The sequence below is a fragment of the Archocentrus centrarchus genome, unplaced genomic scaffold, assembly GCF_007364275.1.
Source record: "Archocentrus centrarchus isolate MPI-CPG fArcCen1 unplaced genomic scaffold, fArcCen1 scaffold_54_ctg1, whole genome shotgun sequence".
NCBI lineage: Eukaryota > Metazoa > Chordata > Actinopteri > Cichliformes > Cichlidae > Archocentrus > Archocentrus centrarchus.
Window position 1 is genome coordinate 1,042,334 of NW_022060276.1, and position 19,982 is coordinate 1,062,315.

At 43.7% G+C, this 19,982-nt stretch overlaps 1 protein-coding gene across 1 annotated transcript in view; it reads left to right on the plus strand.

Moving 5' to 3' along the window:
- The window catches only part of LOC115777470 (uncharacterized), a 45,130-nt gene that overhangs the window by 13,441 nt on the left and 11,707 nt on the right, over positions 1-19,982 (plus strand). The window contains exons 3-9 of the mRNA XM_030725377.1: positions 2,710-2,907; positions 3,209-3,367; positions 14,325-14,402; positions 14,663-14,819; positions 15,920-15,964; positions 16,075-16,542; positions 16,872-18,373. Of these exons, the coding sequence (XP_030581237.1) occupies positions 2,710-2,907; positions 3,209-3,367; positions 14,325-14,402; positions 14,663-14,819; positions 15,920-15,964; positions 16,075-16,542; positions 16,872-18,373 (2,607 nt within the window). The remainder of the gene's footprint in view (positions 1-2,709; positions 2,908-3,208; positions 3,368-14,324; positions 14,403-14,662; positions 14,820-15,919; positions 15,965-16,074; positions 16,543-16,871; positions 18,374-19,982) is intronic.

Below are 19,982 nucleotides of genomic sequence, written 5' to 3' on the forward strand. Positions count from 1 at the left end.
CACTTTTTGCACCACTGCACACACAAATACATGGATACTGGAATGCCTAGAACTATACAAGATCAACAGAACACAACACAGCCTTCATCAGGAATTCAGTGGGAATGTGGAAAACAACACTAGAGGCCAACTTCAAGCCACCATCAAGTGCAGGATTCACCAAGGAGATGCTCTCTCCCCACTGCTGTTCTGCAGTCAGATCATCAACAAGACTGGCTACAGTTACCAACTATGTAATGGAACAAACATCAGCCATGGACAACATTAAGATGTATGCCAGTAGTGGAGATACACCAATTCACTGATCTACAGCAACTTGGGAATGCTGTTCAAACTGGAGAAGTGTAATCTGATGGCAACAATGAGAGGGATGGTAGTCAGAACAGAGGGGACTGTGTTGCAGGTCCCAGCTGACACAGGGACTCCGGTAACAAAAAGAGTGCCTGTAAAGCAATTGTAGAGTGGAAGTAAGAAGCACACCAACACTCATGTCTTTCTCCAGACCGCGTATATTAATAATTTTGTTTCAACTCATTTACAATACATTTCAATGCTTTAAATGTCCAGTACAAACCATCTAGATAGATAAAAATCAAAATGGAGTGGCATCCTGCTCTCATTCATTTCTTATTACACAGAACTAGATGCAATTACAACTTTTCCACCTCCAGGTGACTCTTAGGAATGCTGGTAAACAATGTATATATACTGTAGTTTCAATGTACTATAGGTTCCTATTTCAATAGTGCAAAACTCAGTGCATCACCTGTGCTTTCGCCTAAGCATGTTAAGCTCATTTATAATTGGACTTAGCTCTTTGAAATTTTACTTAACTATAAACTCTCTTGGTTGTAACATACTTCCCTAATACATAAAGTTAACACTGACAGTCTGGCATTAACACAACAACACTAATAATCTGGAACTATGCATCATTCTATGCTTATAAAACTCATCAAGCCACATCAGGAGTTATACAAAGGAGATTGGGAGACATGTACATATGAATGAGGTGATCAATATGATAATGTCGACCCCTTTAACCACATTTTAAGCGTGAATTCAATGTCGAGAGGAAAATGCTCATTATCGCGAGAAAGACGATCATTAACGCGAGACTAGCAAAGCGAGCGGCGCGGCTCAGCTCTACCGCCGTTACCGATCGCGGCTCAGCGATCCTCAATAAAACAGTCATCGCAAGTCACGGCGATCATCCTACGCAGTGACTAAGCAATCCGAGCATGATGAACAGCTTAAGGCTTTAACTCACAGTTGTTCAACTGGATACCGACCTGTAAAGCAATTGTAGAGTGGAAGTAAGAAGCACACCAACACTCATGTCTTTCTCCAGACCGCGTATAAGCGTGAGCAGGAAGTTGCACCAGCTTATGCAGCCGGGACTGAGAGGTGCGCATAGGTTCCGCTCCTCCACAATATCATTTAAACAGGACTACTTATACAAAGTAAACGATTATAAGCTCAATACTCATGTAGGCTATAAGGTAACACTTATAAAGTGGCATTTAAAATTGCAACCTTTAAACACTATTGTGGTTACATCATTTAGATGGGCCACAACTGCACTAACAGAAGGCAAATTTGCATTGAAGCATTGACACTGAAGACAGCTACAAGTAGCTTGGAATCCCACAGGCAAATGGGAACCATGACGAGGCCATGAGGAAAGCTGCAACTGCTGAATAGGAAGACACTGGCAATTAACACTTATGCTCTGCTGGTTATCAGATACCCTGCTGGGATAATAAGCTGACCAACAGAGGAGAAGAAGCCACTGATAAAGCTGGACTGAAAGAGGGAACAGAGACACCAAACATGGCAGCACAGGAATAAGCTCTAAGATCAATGCTGCCATCTGCCACACCAGGCAAGGTGCAGGCCCCCCCCCCCCCCCCCCCCCCCCCCCCCACTATTGGATGACCGCTTGCTAGTGGTAATGGTCATGCCAACTTCCTAATTGTGGTGATGGCAATTAGTTACAATGGCGAACCAATTAAAATTCTCAACCTGGCATGACACTCCTTCAGCCGGATGATCAACCACTGGCTAGAACCCTGCCATTACTTTAGAAAGGTGACATTTATAGCTTTGCCGTCCCAGACATGCAAACTGCCAATACCACAGGTGCCCCCGTACCACCAGAGATGCAGGCTTTTAAACCGATAACAAGCTGAATTGTGCGTTTTCAATTTAGTTTGGAGGATGCAGTGTCCACGTTTTCCAAGAAGGATTTCAAATTTCAAGTTTCCACTATACCTCAGTTCATTTCAAATCAGATTTAGGCATCCAGTACTGATTTTTTACCCCCCTCGTCTCTTGCGTACAGTGATTTCTCCAGATCCTCTGAAACTTCTGATGATATTATATACTGCAGATGATAAAATATTCAAAGCTTTCTCAGTTTAGAGTACACAGTTTTTTGGTAGATCAGTGAACCTCTGCCCTGTTTACATGGAGAAACTTTCCTCTCTAATATGTTCTTTTTAAAGCCAATCATGTTACTGACCTGTTGTCAGTTAACCTCATTAGTGCAAAATGTTTCTCCAGCTATTTCCTTTAAGTCTCACTTATTTTACTTTTTCCCTCATCAGTCGCTCTAGAAGGATCTTTAACTGCCATCAAGTGTGAGAAAAGCTATTATTTTTTCTTAAAATGGTAACCCACTGGGCTGGTGGTGTCCTGTCTTTCCAGATCTTGTCTCTACAGGCAGAGGAGGCACAGAAGGAGAGCCAAGTGGAGGAGTATGAGAGGGAGCTTGCCAGAGCCAGGTGGAGGCTGAGGAAGCTCAGAGAAGACGTTAAACAGGCCAAGAGGAAGGTGGAAGAGGCTGGAGAAAGGAATAATCCTCTCCAAGTCTCAATCAGACAGTCCTATGAAGAGATCCTACAGGTACAAGCGAGTGTTTGATTGTGTCTGTAAAGTGTCCATATCAATACTTTCAGTTTCTTTAAAATTCATACACACTGTGACTGAACTTTTATCACTTAAGTTTTTCATCCAAGAAACCAAGAAAGCGAATACAGTAAATAACTGCATTCACCTTCTTGGTAGGAATGCAGTTATTTATTAAATCTGAGAAACAGGGGAAAGCATCATGCTTGCATGTAATTCTGTGTTAAAAGAGGAAAATGTATATCTCTTTTTTTAAATTTTAAATTTCATGTTCACCCCACGCTCATGTTCCTTGCAGGAGGAGAACACTCTGTGTTCACTGTCAGGAGGTGCAGTCACTCCAGAAAGCCATCTGGATGAATCAGCATCTCCTGCAGATACCACTGAAGATAATCTGCTTCCTCTGAGGCCGTGGGGAAGGAGCCAATCGTTGCCCGCCTATGCTGATCTCATAATGGTAAATTACAGTGAAGACGGCAAGTACAACTTACTCAATATGAATAGGATTTTTCAAATGTGACATAAAACAATGCAGATGTTTCTCAGAAGTGTGAGACTAGACCTTATTCACTGTTAATAACAAAAGGTTTAAACTGTCATCTTTGTTTATTCAGTCTGTTCTGAAAGCAGATTTCAACAGATTACCTTAAAGGCCAAGTTGTAGGTAGTAGTAGACAAACTGGACACAGTTATGTGAAAAAGTGTAAAAAAGTACATGCCATCAAAGTTAGTTTTTTTTCATATATTTGGAAAAGAAGCAATTAATCTTCTTTGATAAAGAGTGTAGAGATAATGACACCCCCAAGGAAAATTAGTTTTTTCAAACATTAGCCCAACAAAAATGTAATAAATTGAATATAAATTAAATAATTATATGGGAAAAAATAAATAAATATACCTTTGGCCTCAGTTGTTACTTTTTATATACAGGTCATACTCAGGTCATACAGGTGAGCACTCTCTTTCTCCCTTGTCACCATCAGTTGCCTGCATATCCAGATGAAATGTTGTGCTTCTTTAGAATTCTTTTTGCATCAGACGTTCTCCTCTGGTGCTGATTTATCCAGTCCTGGACAGACTTGCAGTTTTTTATCACTCATCAATTTTTTTATTTATCCCTTTCCATACCCTCTCTTTTATTTTATTCTATAGACCTTAGAGAGCTCTTTAGGCATGATGAGATGGCACACCAACAACAGAAAGAACAGCAGCAGAACTCCTAAAAATCAGACATTTGAATGAGACATGTTCCCTCTGTCAATCTCTAGCTCTGCATCCAACAGGGAGCCATTGCAGTGACGTGGTGACAAGAGACCAAAGAAAGTCAGTGTGATTTTTAGCCAGCTATCAGGGTTGCAGAAATGTGTGAGGAAGAAAGGAGTGCCTAAGAAGTACAACAGGCTGTCCATACCTGAAGCCTGAGAGACTGCCAAGCAAAGACTTAGCCTCACAGCCTTGGCTAACTGTCTGAAGGGGTATACCTTGGATGGTATAGGGGCTGGTTCAGTCGCTTCTATACCTGGAAGTGGCTTCCAGGTATAGAAGCTACTGAACCATCTAAGGTATAATCTCTGTGGCAGGGGAACAATATGAGAACAGCACAGCTGGAGACAGACCAAAACTGGAACAGCAGTACTGGGAGGATGCAACACACAACACCAATACTCAGTGACGGGGGGATCTAGGAGCAGACCACAGCGACCTCCCTGAACAGGCTCTGGTAGCCATCACAGCACCATCATGTCAGCACCAGGCCCTGACATGATACACACCTAAAGAAGGTGACGGCACTCCACGAGCACCCTACAGCACAAAGAACCAGCTGCATAATATAGAAACTCCTGTCAGGCATTATAGCAGCTAACTGAGCAGGCACGTGGGGTCCAGAAAGAAATTGGCAGAGATACCAGTGGAGCAAAACACCAGCTACTGGTAGATGGAGTAATAACCCGACTGACCAACCTGTGCACCACCAGGATTGATTTCAAGAAAGTCAATGACTCTATCCCTCATACATGTATCCTGGAATGTCTAGAACTGTACAAGATCAACAGGACCCTAAGAGCCTTCATCAAGAACTCAGTGGAATGTGGAGAACAACACTAGAGGCCAACTTCAAGCCAATTGCACAAGTTACCATCAAGTGAGGCATTTACCAAGGAGATGCTCTGTCCCTGCTGCTGTTCTGCATAGGCCATCAACAAGAATCAGCCACCTCCTCTACACAGATGACATCAAGCTGTATGCCAGGAGTGAATCAGATATTGATTCACTGATCCCCACCACTAGGCTCTCCAGCAGTGACACTGGAATGTCATTTGTACTGGAGCAGTGTTAACTTCATTGACAAACTATGTTCGTCATAAGTTTCGTCAATGACCCTTTTTTTCATGACAAAAATGAGACAATAACTATATAAAAACTACCTAAAAAATAGAAAACTATGACGAAATTGACACTTTCGTCAACTGATTGCTTGGTGGGGACAACATCCAATCAGAACTGATTTAATTTTGTGAAAGGAATAGGAAAACAGCCAATCAAATGCACACTTGCACAAATTTGATCTAAACCCCAGAAGACCATACTAACATGTGATCATGGAACTAAGTTATGTAAACAATGTCAGCAGGGAGAAAGAGAAGAGCCGATGTATGGACACGTTTGTTCTTTGACGTTGTGTCAAACAAAATGATGTGTAAACCATGTGGGGCGACTATCTCGGGTGAAAACACAACAAATCTTAAACAACATCTGGACACCAGTCACCCAGATCTCCATGCAAAGGTCAGCATTTTAATGTCATGCAGGGTAAAGTGTTTTTCCCAGTTTAGTGTTTGTGTTTAGATAAAATCTCCACACTGCTGTGGATTAGCCTTTCCTAATCTTAGTCCTGAACACTGCCCTGTACCTTTCAGAGCGTCCTGCTGTAAAATGCTCGGATTATCTCAGTAAGGTGGTCTTCATGATCAGGTGTGTGGGAAGCAGGTGAAACGCTATGATGTGCAGTGCAGTGTGTCCCAACCAGAGTTAGGAAACTAGCTGGCTGACTCCAGGCATCTGTGTTTGATGATGCATTTACATTTTACACCCTTTATATTTTAGTCTACTGATAAACTGTAGATTTAGTCGACTATATTCTTATGATAATTAGTCAACTAAAACTAGACTAAAACTAAAAACTACTTAGATGACTAAATTATGACTAAAATTAAGTGAAATTTTAGTCAAAAGACTATGACCAAAACTAAATCAAAATTTGCTGTCGAAATTAACACTGTACTGGAGAAGTGTATTTGGATGGTCATAAAAAGAGGGAAGGTAGTCAGAACTGAGGGTATTGCACTGCCAGAAGGCAACATTGTACACACCGAGGACAGCTACAAGTACCTTGAAATCCCACAGGCAAAAGGAAACCATGAAGATGCCACTAGGAAAGCTGCAACCTCCAAGTACCTGCAGAGAGTAAGGCAAGTCTTAAAGAGTCAGCTGAATGGGAAGAACAAGATTCAGGCAAGCAACACCTTCACCCTCTTGTCAGATACCCTACTGGGATAATAAGCTGGAGGTGACAGAAGCCAGGGCAGCACGGTGGCGTAGTGGTTAGCACTGCTGCCTCACAGTTAGAATACCATCTGGAAGGCCTGGGTTCGATTCCACCTTGGCCCAGGCCTCTCCCTCTCTCTGTGTAGAGTTTGCATGTTCTCCCCGTGCTTGCGTGGGTTTCCTCCGGGTACTCCGGTTTCCTCCCACATTCCAAAGACATGCACTTACTGGGGTTAGGTTAATTGGCTAATCTAAATTGCCCATAGGTGTGAATGAGAGCATGAATGTCCCTCTGTGTTGGCCCTGCAACAGGCTGGCGACCTGTTCAGGGTGTACCCTGCCTCTCGCCCTATGACAGCTGGGATAGGCTCCAGCCCCCCCGCGACCCTTAACAGGATGTGCGGAATGGATGGATGGATGGATGGATGGAGACAGAAGCCACTGATGTCAGAACAAGAAATCTTTACCATGCATGGAGGGTTTCACCCCAAATCCAGCACCCTGAGACTGTACGCTAAGTGGAAGGAAGGTGGCCGAGGACTAGTGAGCGAACCACTGTCCTAGATGAAACAAGAAAGATCCATGAATACATCAGGAGATAGCCACAAAGGATCATGTGCTTAGTGAGTATCTCAGGCAGCAGAAACCCAAGAAAGAAGAGGAGGAGGAACAGGAACCATAATGAAAGGACAGGCCTCTGCACAGCATGTACCACCGGCAGATAGAAGAAGTGGCTGATGTAGAGAAATCCTAGCTGGACTGACAGAGCACAGAGGCACTAATCATGGCAGCACAAGAACAAGCTCTGAGCATAAGATCGATAGAGGCTGGGGTCTACCACACCAGGCAAGACCCCAGGTGCAGGCTGTGCAGAGATGCCCCTGAGACAATCCAGCACATAACAGCGAGGTGCAAGATGCTAGCAGGCAGGGCATAGAGGGAACGCCATAACCAATTGGCTGGCATAGTGTACAGGAACACCTGCGCCGAGTATGACCTGGAATGGTGGTCGAGAATAACAGACCTAAGATCCTGTCGGACGTCCAGATACAGATAGACAAACTTGTGATGGCTAACCAACCGGACATAGTGGTTGACAAACAAAGGAAGAAAGCCATAGTGATCAATGTTGCAATACCAAGTGACGGCAACATCAAGAAGAAAGAACACAAGAAGCTCAATAAATACCAAGGGCTCAGAGAGGAGCTAGAGATGATGTGGAAGGTGAAGGTAACCACATGATAATCAGAACACTCAGGGCAGTGACCCCCCAAACTGGGGGAATGGCTCCAGCAGATTCCTGGAAGGACATCCAAGATCTCTGTCCAGAAGAGCGCAGTCCTGGGAACAGCTAAGATACTGCACAGGACCCTCAAGCTCCCAGGCCTCTGGTAGAGGACCCAAGCTTGTAGGAAGACAAAAGACGGATTGCAGGGCAAGCTGGGAGTACTAGTCAGAACGCCCAGTCCGGAAGATCTTCAACTCTCACCTCCAGCAGAACTTCGACAGCTTTCCGAGGGAGGCTGAGGACATTGAGTCTGAATGGACCATGTTCCGCATCTCCATTGTTGAGACTGTGGCTCAGAGCTGTGGCTGCAAGGTGGTTGGTGCCTGTCGTGCTGGTAATCCTCGGACCAGATGGTGGTCACTGGAGGTGAAGGGAGCCACCAAGCAGAAGGAGGAGTCTTATTGGGCTTGGTTAGCCTGTGGGACTTTGGAGGCAGCTGACAGGTACCGGCAGACCAAGCGGAATGCGGCTTGGGTGGTGACCCATGCAAAAACTCGAGTGTGGGAGGAGTTCAGTGAGGCCATGGAAAAAGACCTTTGGACACCATTGGAGGGATTCTGGCAAACCGTCAGGTGACTCAGCAGGGGAAAGCAGTGCTCTACTCACATGGTTTATAGTGCGGGTGGAGTGTTGCTGACTTCAACTGAGGCTATAGTCGGGTGGTGGAAGGAATACTTTGAAGACCTTCAATCCCCCTGACACACCTTCTGTAGTAGAAGCAGAGTCTGGGGATGAGGGGGATTACTCATTCCTGAAGGCTCTGAATATTGTAGGGCTGTCTTGGTTGACACGCCGCTGCAACATCATGTGTAGATCAGCAGTGGTGCCACTGGCTTGGCAGACCGGGGTGGTGGTCCCCATCTTTAAGAAGGGAGGCCGGAGGGTGTGCTCCAACTTTCAGGGATCACATTCCTCGGCAAGGTCTATGCCAGGGTGCTGGAAAGGAGGGTCCATCCTTAGTCAAACCTTGGATTCAAGAGGAACAATGTGGTTTTTGTCCTGGTCGTGGAACGTTGGACCAACTCTTTAGCCTCTCGAGGATATTTGAGTGTGCATGAGAGTTTGCCTATCCAGTCTACATGTGCTTTTTGGACTTGGAGAAGGCATTTAACCACATCCCTTGGGGTATCCTGTGGGAGGTCTTCCGGGAGTGTGGGGCATCTGGCCCGTTGTTGCAGGCAATTCTTTCCCTGTACAACCACAGTGAGAGCTTGGTCCATATAGCTGGCAATAAGTCGGACTCGTTTCCTGTGGGTGTTGGACTTCGCCAGGGCTGCCTTTTGTCACTGATTCTTGGCGTAGCCATGTGGCAGAAGGCTTCTGCCTTGGTGGCCTCAGAATCTCATCTCTGCTCTTTGCGGATGATGCGGTCCTGTTGGCTTCATCAGGTGGTGGCCTTCAGCTTGCAGTGGAATGGTTCACAGCCAAGTGTGGCATGAGAATCAGTACCTCTAAGTCTGAGTCCATGGTCCTCAGCCGGAATAGGGTGGAGTGCCCTCTCTGGCTCAGGAACAAGTTACTGCCCCAGGTGGAACAGTTTAAGTATCTTGCGGTCTTGTTCATGAGTGACGGGAGAAGGGAACAAGAGATCGGCAGATGAATTGGGTCTGCATCTACAGTGGTCTGTCATTGTGAAGAGGGAGCTGAGCGTAAAAGTGAAGTTGTTAATTTACAGGTCAATCTACATCCCTACCCTCCCCTATGGTCACGAGCTTTGGGTAGTGACCGAAAGAACAAGATCCCGAATACAAGCGGCAGAAATGAGCTTCCACCGAAGGGTGGCTGGCCTCTCCCTTAGTGATAGACTGAGGAGTGTGGCCAATCGGGAGGGGCTCAGAGTAGAGCTGCTGGTCCTCCACATCAAGAGGAGCCAGTTGTGGTGGCTCAGGCATCTGACTAGGATGCCTCTGAGGCTCCTCTTGGGTGAGGTGTTCTGGGCATATACTAAAAGAGCAGGCCCCATGGTAAACCCGCCTTGTGGTCCCTGCAGATGAGCAGGTGGAGGTGGCTGGGGAGAGGGAAGTCTGGGCTTCTCTGCTTAGGCTGCTACCCCTGCGACCTGGCCCTGGATAAGTGGGAGAAAATGGATGGATGGATGGATGGATTATGCCTGTGTTAGGCAAAGACATGCTTTGGAGGACATTCGATCTGCTTTCTTACCGTTGTTTTTCACATTGAGTCCTGGCCCATAAGAAAACGAGTAAAGTGGCAGGACACTTATCGTAATGCAGCAGATCATCCAGGTTCTGAAGCAGCAAAGCAGCCCCAGACATCACACTATCACCATGTTTGACTGTTGGTATGATGTTCAGTTCAATTCAATTCAATTCAATTCAATTCAATTCATATAGTGCCAAATTACAACAAACAGTCACCTCAAGGCACTTTATAGTGTAAGGTAAAGACCCTACAATAATGCAGAGAAAACCCAACAGTCATTACCTGTTCTTTTTATGTTAGTTTATGCAGATTTTTTTTTTTTTTTTTCTTTTTTTAGCCTGTCATGTCTGGCATCTTTCACAATCGGAATGATGATCCGAATGCACTGATGTACCAAACATATTTGCTTTGACAAGAACAGCTCTATATGTTTCCTATAGGCTCTTCTTGTTAATGTTTGCAATTTTATTTTTATTTATTTATCTTTTTATTTAGTTATTCATGCCAAGTCTGACAGGCAACAAGGAAGGGGCAAGAACAAGAGGTGGGGGGGAGAAAGGGGGGGGGGGGGGGGGGAAGAAAGGAGATAGAAAAAATAAATAAATAAATAAATAAAAGGGGTTGATATACTCACACACACACACACACACACACAGATCCATACACACACCCATATGCACCTACATATACACACACACACACACACACACACACACACAAGTTTATTGTTTGTAGTAATGTGTGTGTATGCGCCTTTGTCATGCAATGTATTCGATAATGAGGGCGAGAAACTGCAACCATGCCCCCCGCGATCCAGAGGCAGATAGGGAAGGACCCAGGGGACCCAGGCCATCCACAGCACAGGAGCTCAGAAGACTTGGGGCCACACATCCCGATGGCAACCGCGTACACTCCCCAGAAGAGGAAGGAGGGAGGCTACAGACGGAACCCCCACAATCCAGGGGCTAGAGTCCAGAGAGCCAGAGACGACGGGCAGCCCACCCCCCCCGGCAGGCCGGCACCCCCAGCATGAGCCAGGCATGCGGCCCCCGAGGCCCCAAGCGCCCGAGAGCAGCCCGACAGTTTATGCATAGTTTATGCAGATTTAACGTGACTCAAACCTCCCAGAAAGTTGAGCTATTTTCTCGCCAGTCCACAGAGTATTTTCCCCAAAGTCTTGGGCATCATCAAGATGTTTTTTGGCAAATGTGAGATGAGCCTATGTTATTTTTAATCAGCAGTGCTTTTCTCCTTGGAACTCTCCTATTTTTGCCTGGTCTCTTTCTTATTCTTGAATCATGACCTCTGACCTTAACTGAGGCAAGTGAAGTCTGCAGTTCTTTAGATGCTGCCAATGCGCTGTTGGAGTAATTGTGGTAGGCAGGCCACTCCTGTGAAGGTTCAGCCCCGTTTCTTCATTTGTGGAAAATGGCTCTCACTGTGGTTCGATGACATCTTAGATATGGCTTTGTAACCCTTCCCAGACTGATGGAGATCAATGACTTTGCTTCTCATCTGTTTTTAGTTTCTTTAGATTGTGGCATGATGTGTTGCTTTTTGAGAGCTTTTGTTCCTTAATAACTGAAATCATTTAAAAACTGCATATTTTATTTACTCAGATTATCGATCTGAAACATTTAAGTGTGACAAATATTAAAAAAAAAAAAAAAACAAAGTCAGAAAGGAGCACTGTGTAGTTGCATCAGATCCCAGATGCTATAACAGTTATCAAACAATGGATTTTATCCTAGCCAAAAAAGACAAGCCAGTGACAAACGGGCACTCCCTCAAAAAGCATTGGAACAGGGTGGCCAATCCCCTTATTTTTGCTTTTGATTGAAAACTTTTGGGTTTGACATTAAAAGCTGAACATGAGACAAGTCAGAAGCCACCCATTTGCTGATTATACTTTCTAACTAATATCTTTATCTAATATCTAAACCCCCTGTAATCCATGCAATCCATCCATCATCCATATAGTTTACTTAGCACTAGCATTTTTTTCTCTCCCCAGTAGAAACAATCTGGCATGTATTTTAGCTGTTTTTATTTGCTCCACATGTTCATTCTGGAGGAGGATGGCAGGAGCCAAGGGACTGAACCACTGACTTTTTAACAAATATCAGCACTGATCATTAAAAACAAGAAAACACAAATATTTTTGAAATCTGGCAACATCTTGTTCATAACTAAGATGTTATACAGTTATTAGGCTGATAACAAGCTGAATTCATGTTTTTATACTCAAATTTGAGTATAAAAATTTGAGCCAGCAAACTGGACTTCTCTGAGAAGTCAGAAATTAATCAAATATGACATTCAACCACCAACACTAAATATTCTGTTCAGAAATGCAAGTAACTAACTGTAATTTGGCTTCTTGACCACAAAACAATATTGTGCTTACTAAGTTATAAGCTCTGACTTTTTCCAGATTTCATTCTTTTGAAGTATAAACATCAAGCTTCCTTTGCATTATGAAAAAAATGCAATATAATGTGATTCCAGTCTTAACACAAACCATACTTATACACACTAATACACTTAGTGTATAAACTAAGAAAACGAGATGATGAGGAGTAATACTTCATTTATCCCATATTCCAGAAATTCTTTTGTTACAGCAGTCAAATTGATGATGATGAAATAATGTCACACAAGACAGGTGTGTGTGTGTGTATGCGTGTGTGTGTGTGTGTGTGTGTGTGTGTGTGTGTGTGTGTGTGTGTGTGTGTGTGTGTGTGTGTGTGTGTGTGTGTGTTTAAATGAGGTCAGTTTTAGGTCATGCATGTGGAATATTAATTTGTGATCTGGAGTTATTTATGACCTTTTTGCAGAAATGTGGATGTGGTGGTGGGGTGCGGTTTGTGGCTCAGATACAGGGGAGGGGTGGTGCAGTGGTGTCCAGTGGGGTGTGTCCTGTCAAGGGTGCCACTTAGTAAACCAGCCGGCCATCTCAAAAGAATTTTTGCATCTATACGGTTAGTAGAGGTCCCATTTGAGTGCATTGGCATGGCACTGAAATACAACTGGGAGGAAGGTCCAAGCCCATCAAGAATGAAATTCAATACATTATGGACCTGCACACAATGGGTCACAGGAAATCACACAGGAACATCAGCAGACTCAGACAATTCACACTGGGAGACAAAGTGCTTGTATTACTTCCTTCATCCACATCAAAACTACTCAACAAGTGGCAAGGGCCCTTTGTGGTCATACGACAAGGGGGGGGGGGGGGGGGGGGGGGGGTGATTATGAAGTGGTGCGGTTAGACAGGGTTGGAGCCACACAGATATCCTCAGCCTCCTTGTGCCTGTGTTACCTGTAAAAGCTGCTACTGGAACTTTAATTTCTGTGATGGAATCTTCCTAAAGGGATTAATAAAGTAATTTTAAAAAGTAAATAATTTATTTTACCAGGTAAAATGTTTGAGAACCAGTTCTCATTTACAAACATGACCTGGCCAAGAGGCCCCAACAGAATCAGGTTCACTTGCCAAGGTGTGATGGTGCGTTCAGGCCCTGTAGGTTACCTGAACACAAAAGAAAAATAATTCAGAAGGAACTGGCCGCAATGCTAGAGGTGAGAGTGAAGAGTGCATGGTGTAACCCCATAAGTCTTGTGGTGAAGACAGGGCACTGCTCACTATTTTACAACACTAGATTTGACCAAGAGCTACCAGCAGATTCCCTTGTCTCCAGAGTCTAAGTAAAAGATGATGTTCTCCCCTCAATACGGTTTGTACCAGTTCATTACCCTTCCATTTGGCTTGTTTGGAGCCCTGGACAATGGACATGGTGCTGTGTCCGCAAGCTGTATATGCCACCACCTACCAGGATGATGTTGTCATCCACAGTGACACCTGGGCAGAGCATGTGCAGTGGTTGGTGGTGGTGCTGGAGTATTTCAGGCAGGTAGAGCTCACAGCCAACCTGAAAAAGTGTGCAGTTGGAAGGAGGGAGGTACAGTATCTGGGGTATCACTTGGGAGTTGGGCAGTTGCGCCAAGACCACAAAATAGGTGAGGCAGTTTCTAGGCAATGGGTGTGTGTGGTGGTGGGGTATGGTTTGTGGCTCAGATGCAGGGGTGGTGCAGTGGGATCAGCAGGAGTTGTTGTCACTGAGAATTTATGGGGGTGGCTGTAGCTCAGGAGAAGGTTGATGACCACGCCTGTCTGCATGCCAACCTATCCTTGGGCAAGACTGACCCCAAGTTACTCTCCAGTGTGTTCACTGGAGCATGAAAGTGTGTGAATGTTAGATGGAAAGCACTTTGGCATAGAAAAGTGCTTGTATGAATGGGTGTGAATGGGTGAATGAGGCATGTTGTATAAAGTGCAATACAAATGTGTATTCATCCAGTTGCATTTTCTTTTCTGTGACTTTTCAGTAATTCCCTCTGTCTCTGACTCTACCAGGGGGCCAATGGTTTGCCTTTCTGCAATAATCTAGCCTGTACCAGAGAAGATGATGACAGTGGGACCAGCTCACCAAAGGTAGCTTTGCTTTTACAGAACACATCTCATCATGCATAGCACAAATAATGTACAAAATATTTTAAGCTGAAATCCATCAGTTTTGAATTTGTCATCACTGCTGACTTGATCATTATGAAGTCAGTTATAACTAATTAAAAGTTATACCGTCAACTAATCTAACTTGGCAACACCAGCTGTCACTATTCCAAAAACATGTCCTCTTTAGTTTGGGATGTAGACATTATGTTGTGATCTGTGGTTGTCATATATGTTTGCAGATGGACAGATCTGACATAGAGGATGGTCTAGAGGAAGGGGAGAGCAACAATGAAGGGGAAAATGATAGAGAGCGTGAGGAGTTCACTGGGAACCCAAACCCTCTCAGCCAGCTGGACTTCTACCAAGCCAACCCCTTTGCGCATTGTGAGAGTGAACGTACGTAACAAATGCAGAGTACAAGTTGCTATTACTGTCATGCATTGCAGGCTTGCACTCTTGCTTCTCTCAATCACTTTGAAAGGGGCGACACTGTGCATTGCTGAATTGAATTGGGAATCTGTTCACTTAGCATTGGAGCACTGAAATGTTAAGAGAAGGTGCATTTCTCAAGCATTAGTGCAGCCCCGAGACAGTTATTAAATTGCTCTACTACTGCAACTTTCCAAGCAAATCACTTGAGGGAGTAATGTTGTTTGCTTGTGTAGATTAGGCCTTAGAGTGGAGATTGGGATTGGGTCCTGAACACATGGGCTATGGCAGGCAGAGGACTAGGAGCCAGAGCTGTTACAGTGTAGCAGATTGGGTTGGTGGAGACTACAGTCTTCTATCTGCTGGAAGGGACAACTCATGGATGAGCAGAAGTTTTCCCGCAAGATATCAGCGAGCTCTGGTCCTGAGGCTGTGTAAGTGGTTCAAACTCTGGAGTAGGGAAGATGTTTGGTAGCACTGGCTCAGAAAATGGAGAGAGGTCAGCCAACCCAATCTGGGCAGCAGAACCCCTTCAACTTTAAGGACTGGAGGGAGCTGGACTGTGGCATAGTGTGATAAATGATGACTTTCTCTGTAGCAAATTAATCACATCAGGGTTCTAGCCAGCGGTTGATTGCCCAGCGCTGTGCCATGTTGAGGTCATCTTGCGCTGGGCTGAGAATTTCACTGGTTCACTATCGGAACTGTTCTATCACTACATTTAACAAGCGGGTGCGCACCCAGCACACTCCACGCATGCCTCCTCGTCACCGATACCAGACAGATTTTTTTTTTTATTTTTTCCTCTGGCTAGATTGCTGCACTATAGTATTATTCACCACAATTTGCAATCTACCACCTGGCATGGCATTTAGCATTTAGCATTAGCAAGCTAATGCTAATTAACCCCCCACCCTCAACATACGTGCGCCAGGCTGAAATTTTTTTCTGGCTGGAACCTTGCATACATACACTGTACCAAATTCATGCAATATCTATACATTTATATGGTATGTTGCAGTGGTATTAATAAAAGACTGACTTCATTAATTTTTCACGATTTATAGATGACCTCTTCAATGAAGACCTATTCCTTAAAACAGACTCATCTGGTGAGTTTGAATAGACCGCTAATCTACACAGTACTTCACTTCACACTCCAAGACTCCCTTGTCCAGTTTGTTGTTTTGTCACTCTACTTCAATACTGTTCTGATTTTCAGATGGATTTGCTTCTGACCCCTTCAAAGGCAGCGACCCCTTCGCAGCAGATATTTTGTTTCCATTGACAAATGCTGGCACTGGTGAGGGCACAGGAAATACCGGTGATGAGGCAGATACCAGTCTGTCTTGTGTTGAAAACAAGGCCTCAACAGGAACTCAGTGCTTTGAGTCAGAATTCCCAGATGAAGACAGTGACATAGAGATTAGCTACAGCCGAGAGGACCTGGACACCATTGCTGTGGTAGATGATTCTCATGGATTTAAACCCATTCAGAGCTCATCAGAAGAGCTGGGGCCAGAGCCTATCCCAGGCTGGCGGTCCCAGGGTCAGTATTCTGTAGAATCAGATCCTAATGGGTATGAGCTTGATCTTGGTGCTGTCTCCCCACCCTCTGACATAGAAGAACACAGTCTGGGGTCTCTGGCTGGAGAGGCTACTACTCATTCATCAGCAGGATTTGAGCAAGGTAATTGATTTTCTAATTAAGTCCCACTTGCCCGATTATCAAACATAACAGGGTTTTCTTTTGTTATTTTCATCATATATATATGTACTGATGGTGGAAGCCATTTTTAAGTGGTGTTTATTTCTGAGCTTAACACATTTCTGCTAGACAAAAAAAGCTTTAGATATTTGCACTCAATTTATATTCTAAATACCCCCCAGTTGTTTTACATGTTGCATTTGTTCTATGATAATAGATCGACAATATTTCTGGACATTGATATCTTTATATTTTAGATGTGATTCTGAGCAACATAATCCTCTCATAAACTCACTGTTTATTTCTGCTAGGTCTCAGTTTTGGTGTAACACAAGCTGTCCGTGAGCTTGGTGAATCGGTCCCATCGGAACCTGATTGGATCAGAGACATGGAGGACACTCTGCCCTGTGATGCCACTTCCAATCAGGCAACAGAACAGTTTAGGAACATCAAAGGAGAAATCCAAAACCCTGCCACTCCCCAGAACTCACTAGAATCCCAAAACATTTTTACTGAACCTGACTTGCTTCAGAAAAGCCTTGATTTGAGCTATGAACCAACCAGTCAGTCTTCCTTTGACCCATATGGGTTTAAACTCAGCCCTGAGCATTCTAGTCACACTCTTTTAGACCCTGATGAAGCTGAATTGAGTCCAGAACCTGCTGATGATGATCTGGCCTTTGACCCTGAACCCTGCTCTTCTGAACATCAACTGAACTTTGATCCCTATGGGTTTGACATTCGCTCTTCCCAGATGATACGGGACTGTGACCCTTATGGCTTTAAGTTAAGCCCTCAAGAAGAGAACCAGGAAGTATTGGACCTCTGTGGCCATGATAATCAGGATGCAGTGGATCTTTGTACCCATGACAACAATGAGCAAAGAGAGCTGTCTAACTATAGTAATCAGGAAATACTGAAACCTCATGGCCAGGAAAACCAAGAAGTACTTGAAAATTGTAGCCACAATAACCAGGAAGTTCTAGATTTATGTACCAATGGAAACCAAGAAGTGCTGGAACAATCTAGCCTTGACAACAGAGAGTTATTTAAACATGAAAACCAGGAAGTCTTGGATCTGTGTAGTCAGGGCAACCAAGAAGTTGTGGAACCCAATCGGAATATTGGCAGTGAGCAACTACTTGAACCTTGTGAATATGAAAACCAACCTCATAGCCTTGGCAGTCAGGATCTGCTGGACTTCTCCCACCCTGAAAATCAGGAAGTGTTGGATTTAGATAGCCATGGTAACCAGGAAGTTTTGGATTCTAACGACAAGGAAAACCAGGAAGTACTAGTTTCAAGTAGCTACAGTAAGCAAGAATTTCAGCACCTTAGTAGCAGTGAAAATCAGGAATTACCAGACTTAAGTAGTCATGACAGCCCGGAGGTGCCGGACATGTTGTGTACAGAAATTTTACCTGAAGCAAACAACAACCAGTGCATTTTGGAACCAGAACAGAATGTCAGTTCTGATAGCTCAGATAGTGATGTGGCATCAGAAGACATACTGGGACTGCAACTCAGTAACATCAGTATCTGCACTTTGAACACCACAAGTACTGTTCCTGTTGACACTCTGAATATGGCCATCAGCAGCATGTCTGCCAACCAGGACTGTAGTTCATCTGCTGCTCCAATCAATCACAACCTATTAGAAGGTGATCTAGGTTCAGTGTTTGGGGCTGGAGGATATATTGGATGTCCTGATGTAGCAGATGACTTAGAACCTTTGCACAGGAGGCAGTCAACCCCAGTACCAGAGCCAGTACAACCAGTCAGACCAGTTAGGCCTCCTCGACCATCTCTCAGGGTAAGCTGAAAATCTTTTTTTTTTCCAGATTTATGTAGCATTAACAGATATCCAGTTAGTTGGAATTTACCTGTGTAACCACTTTTGTTGTTGTGTTCACAGGAAAGTAGACCCTCAATCTAACCTCCTAGTTTCTAATGCCAGTCTCTAAATCTATGTTCTGAACAGGGTTATAATAGTTTGGAATTTTATATTATAGTTTAGTTTGATTTCACTGTATCTTTTTTCTCGCTAATTCTGTTAGTTTTAATTAGCTTTTGGAGTGGTTTTACACATTTTTATTAGTTTTTATTTTGTTTAATGCTTAGTTTTAGTTTAGTTTTCATTAGGTTTAGTTTTTCCTAATTAATTTGTCAGGTGCATGATTCAAGGTGCAAGAGTAACTATTGTGTAAAAAAACCTCAATAAATGATGCCATAAAAAATTGTATTCAACAACCAAGTGTTCACAAGATAGCAGCACTACGTGCTAAATGTGTGTAATATTAAGGACACACATTAACATCATGAGACATCAACAGGGAGCAACATAAAGAAAAATTCAATAAACCTAAACTCTCAATAAACTCATATCTTAAAAATATGTATCTCAAAAACTGAAAAATATTTGTTCAAATATTTATCTCAAAAGTAAATTAGGAATAAATTGGACTGCCCAGCACTAGATGGAGGTACAGCTTCAGTGCAGTAGATTAACATTACCTCGTATGCAGCGTATCCTTCTGGGACCCGAGAAAAAATAGGTGTCATCAAATCTATTTTTCTTTCAAATTTTCTACATCCTTGGGGTCAAAAAACATCTCACAATTTAGACTTTTTAAATTGTATTTTTAAATATGTTTTTTCAGCATGTCCACTGTAGTGGCCAACAGGATGATGTTCATACAAAACAAACAGCTGAACTGAACAATTTAACTAATTATGGTCATTAATCAACAATACAAAGTAAAAACAAAACAAAAAAAAACACCCCATAATGCAACAGAATGTGTGATATCTTACTCTGGACCCCCTATAATACATGTGGATACTTCTTTAAGACAATCTGGCTTGCACAGCCCTGCCCCACAGCATATTCATAAAATTGGTTTAATGGGAATGTGTCTCTGAGTGGCCTTAAAGCAAGAAAAATAGTCTGTCATTCAAAGAACCAAGGTTATAAAATAACCATAGGTACATAATCTCTCCACTTTGTTACATATTCCATATGTACAGGGTAACTCTTTAAGACACCCCAAGAGGAGATGGTTCAGCCCAATATCCCAACCAGCACAACTTAAGTACATGAGCTACTTACAAATGTACATATTTACATGCCAACCAGGTAAGGACCCTAAGGTAAGGACAAGATGTGAATGCTAAGCCTGAGAGGTAGAGGGGCTATCAGTCTGCAAAATGCAAGATTGGCATCAAGAAGACCCTGCAAGATGCAGAGGGAAAACCAACTATGATTGGTCCACAAGACGTTAGATCGACCATGGGGACAATGCCCAGTTGGCTACTACTGAGATGCACCCAGCCCCCGCTCTCCAAAGAAGTGACTGGCTGCCACATTGAGATGGTAGAATCTGGAAAATATGGACTCACGTGACCATGTTGCATCTGCACAA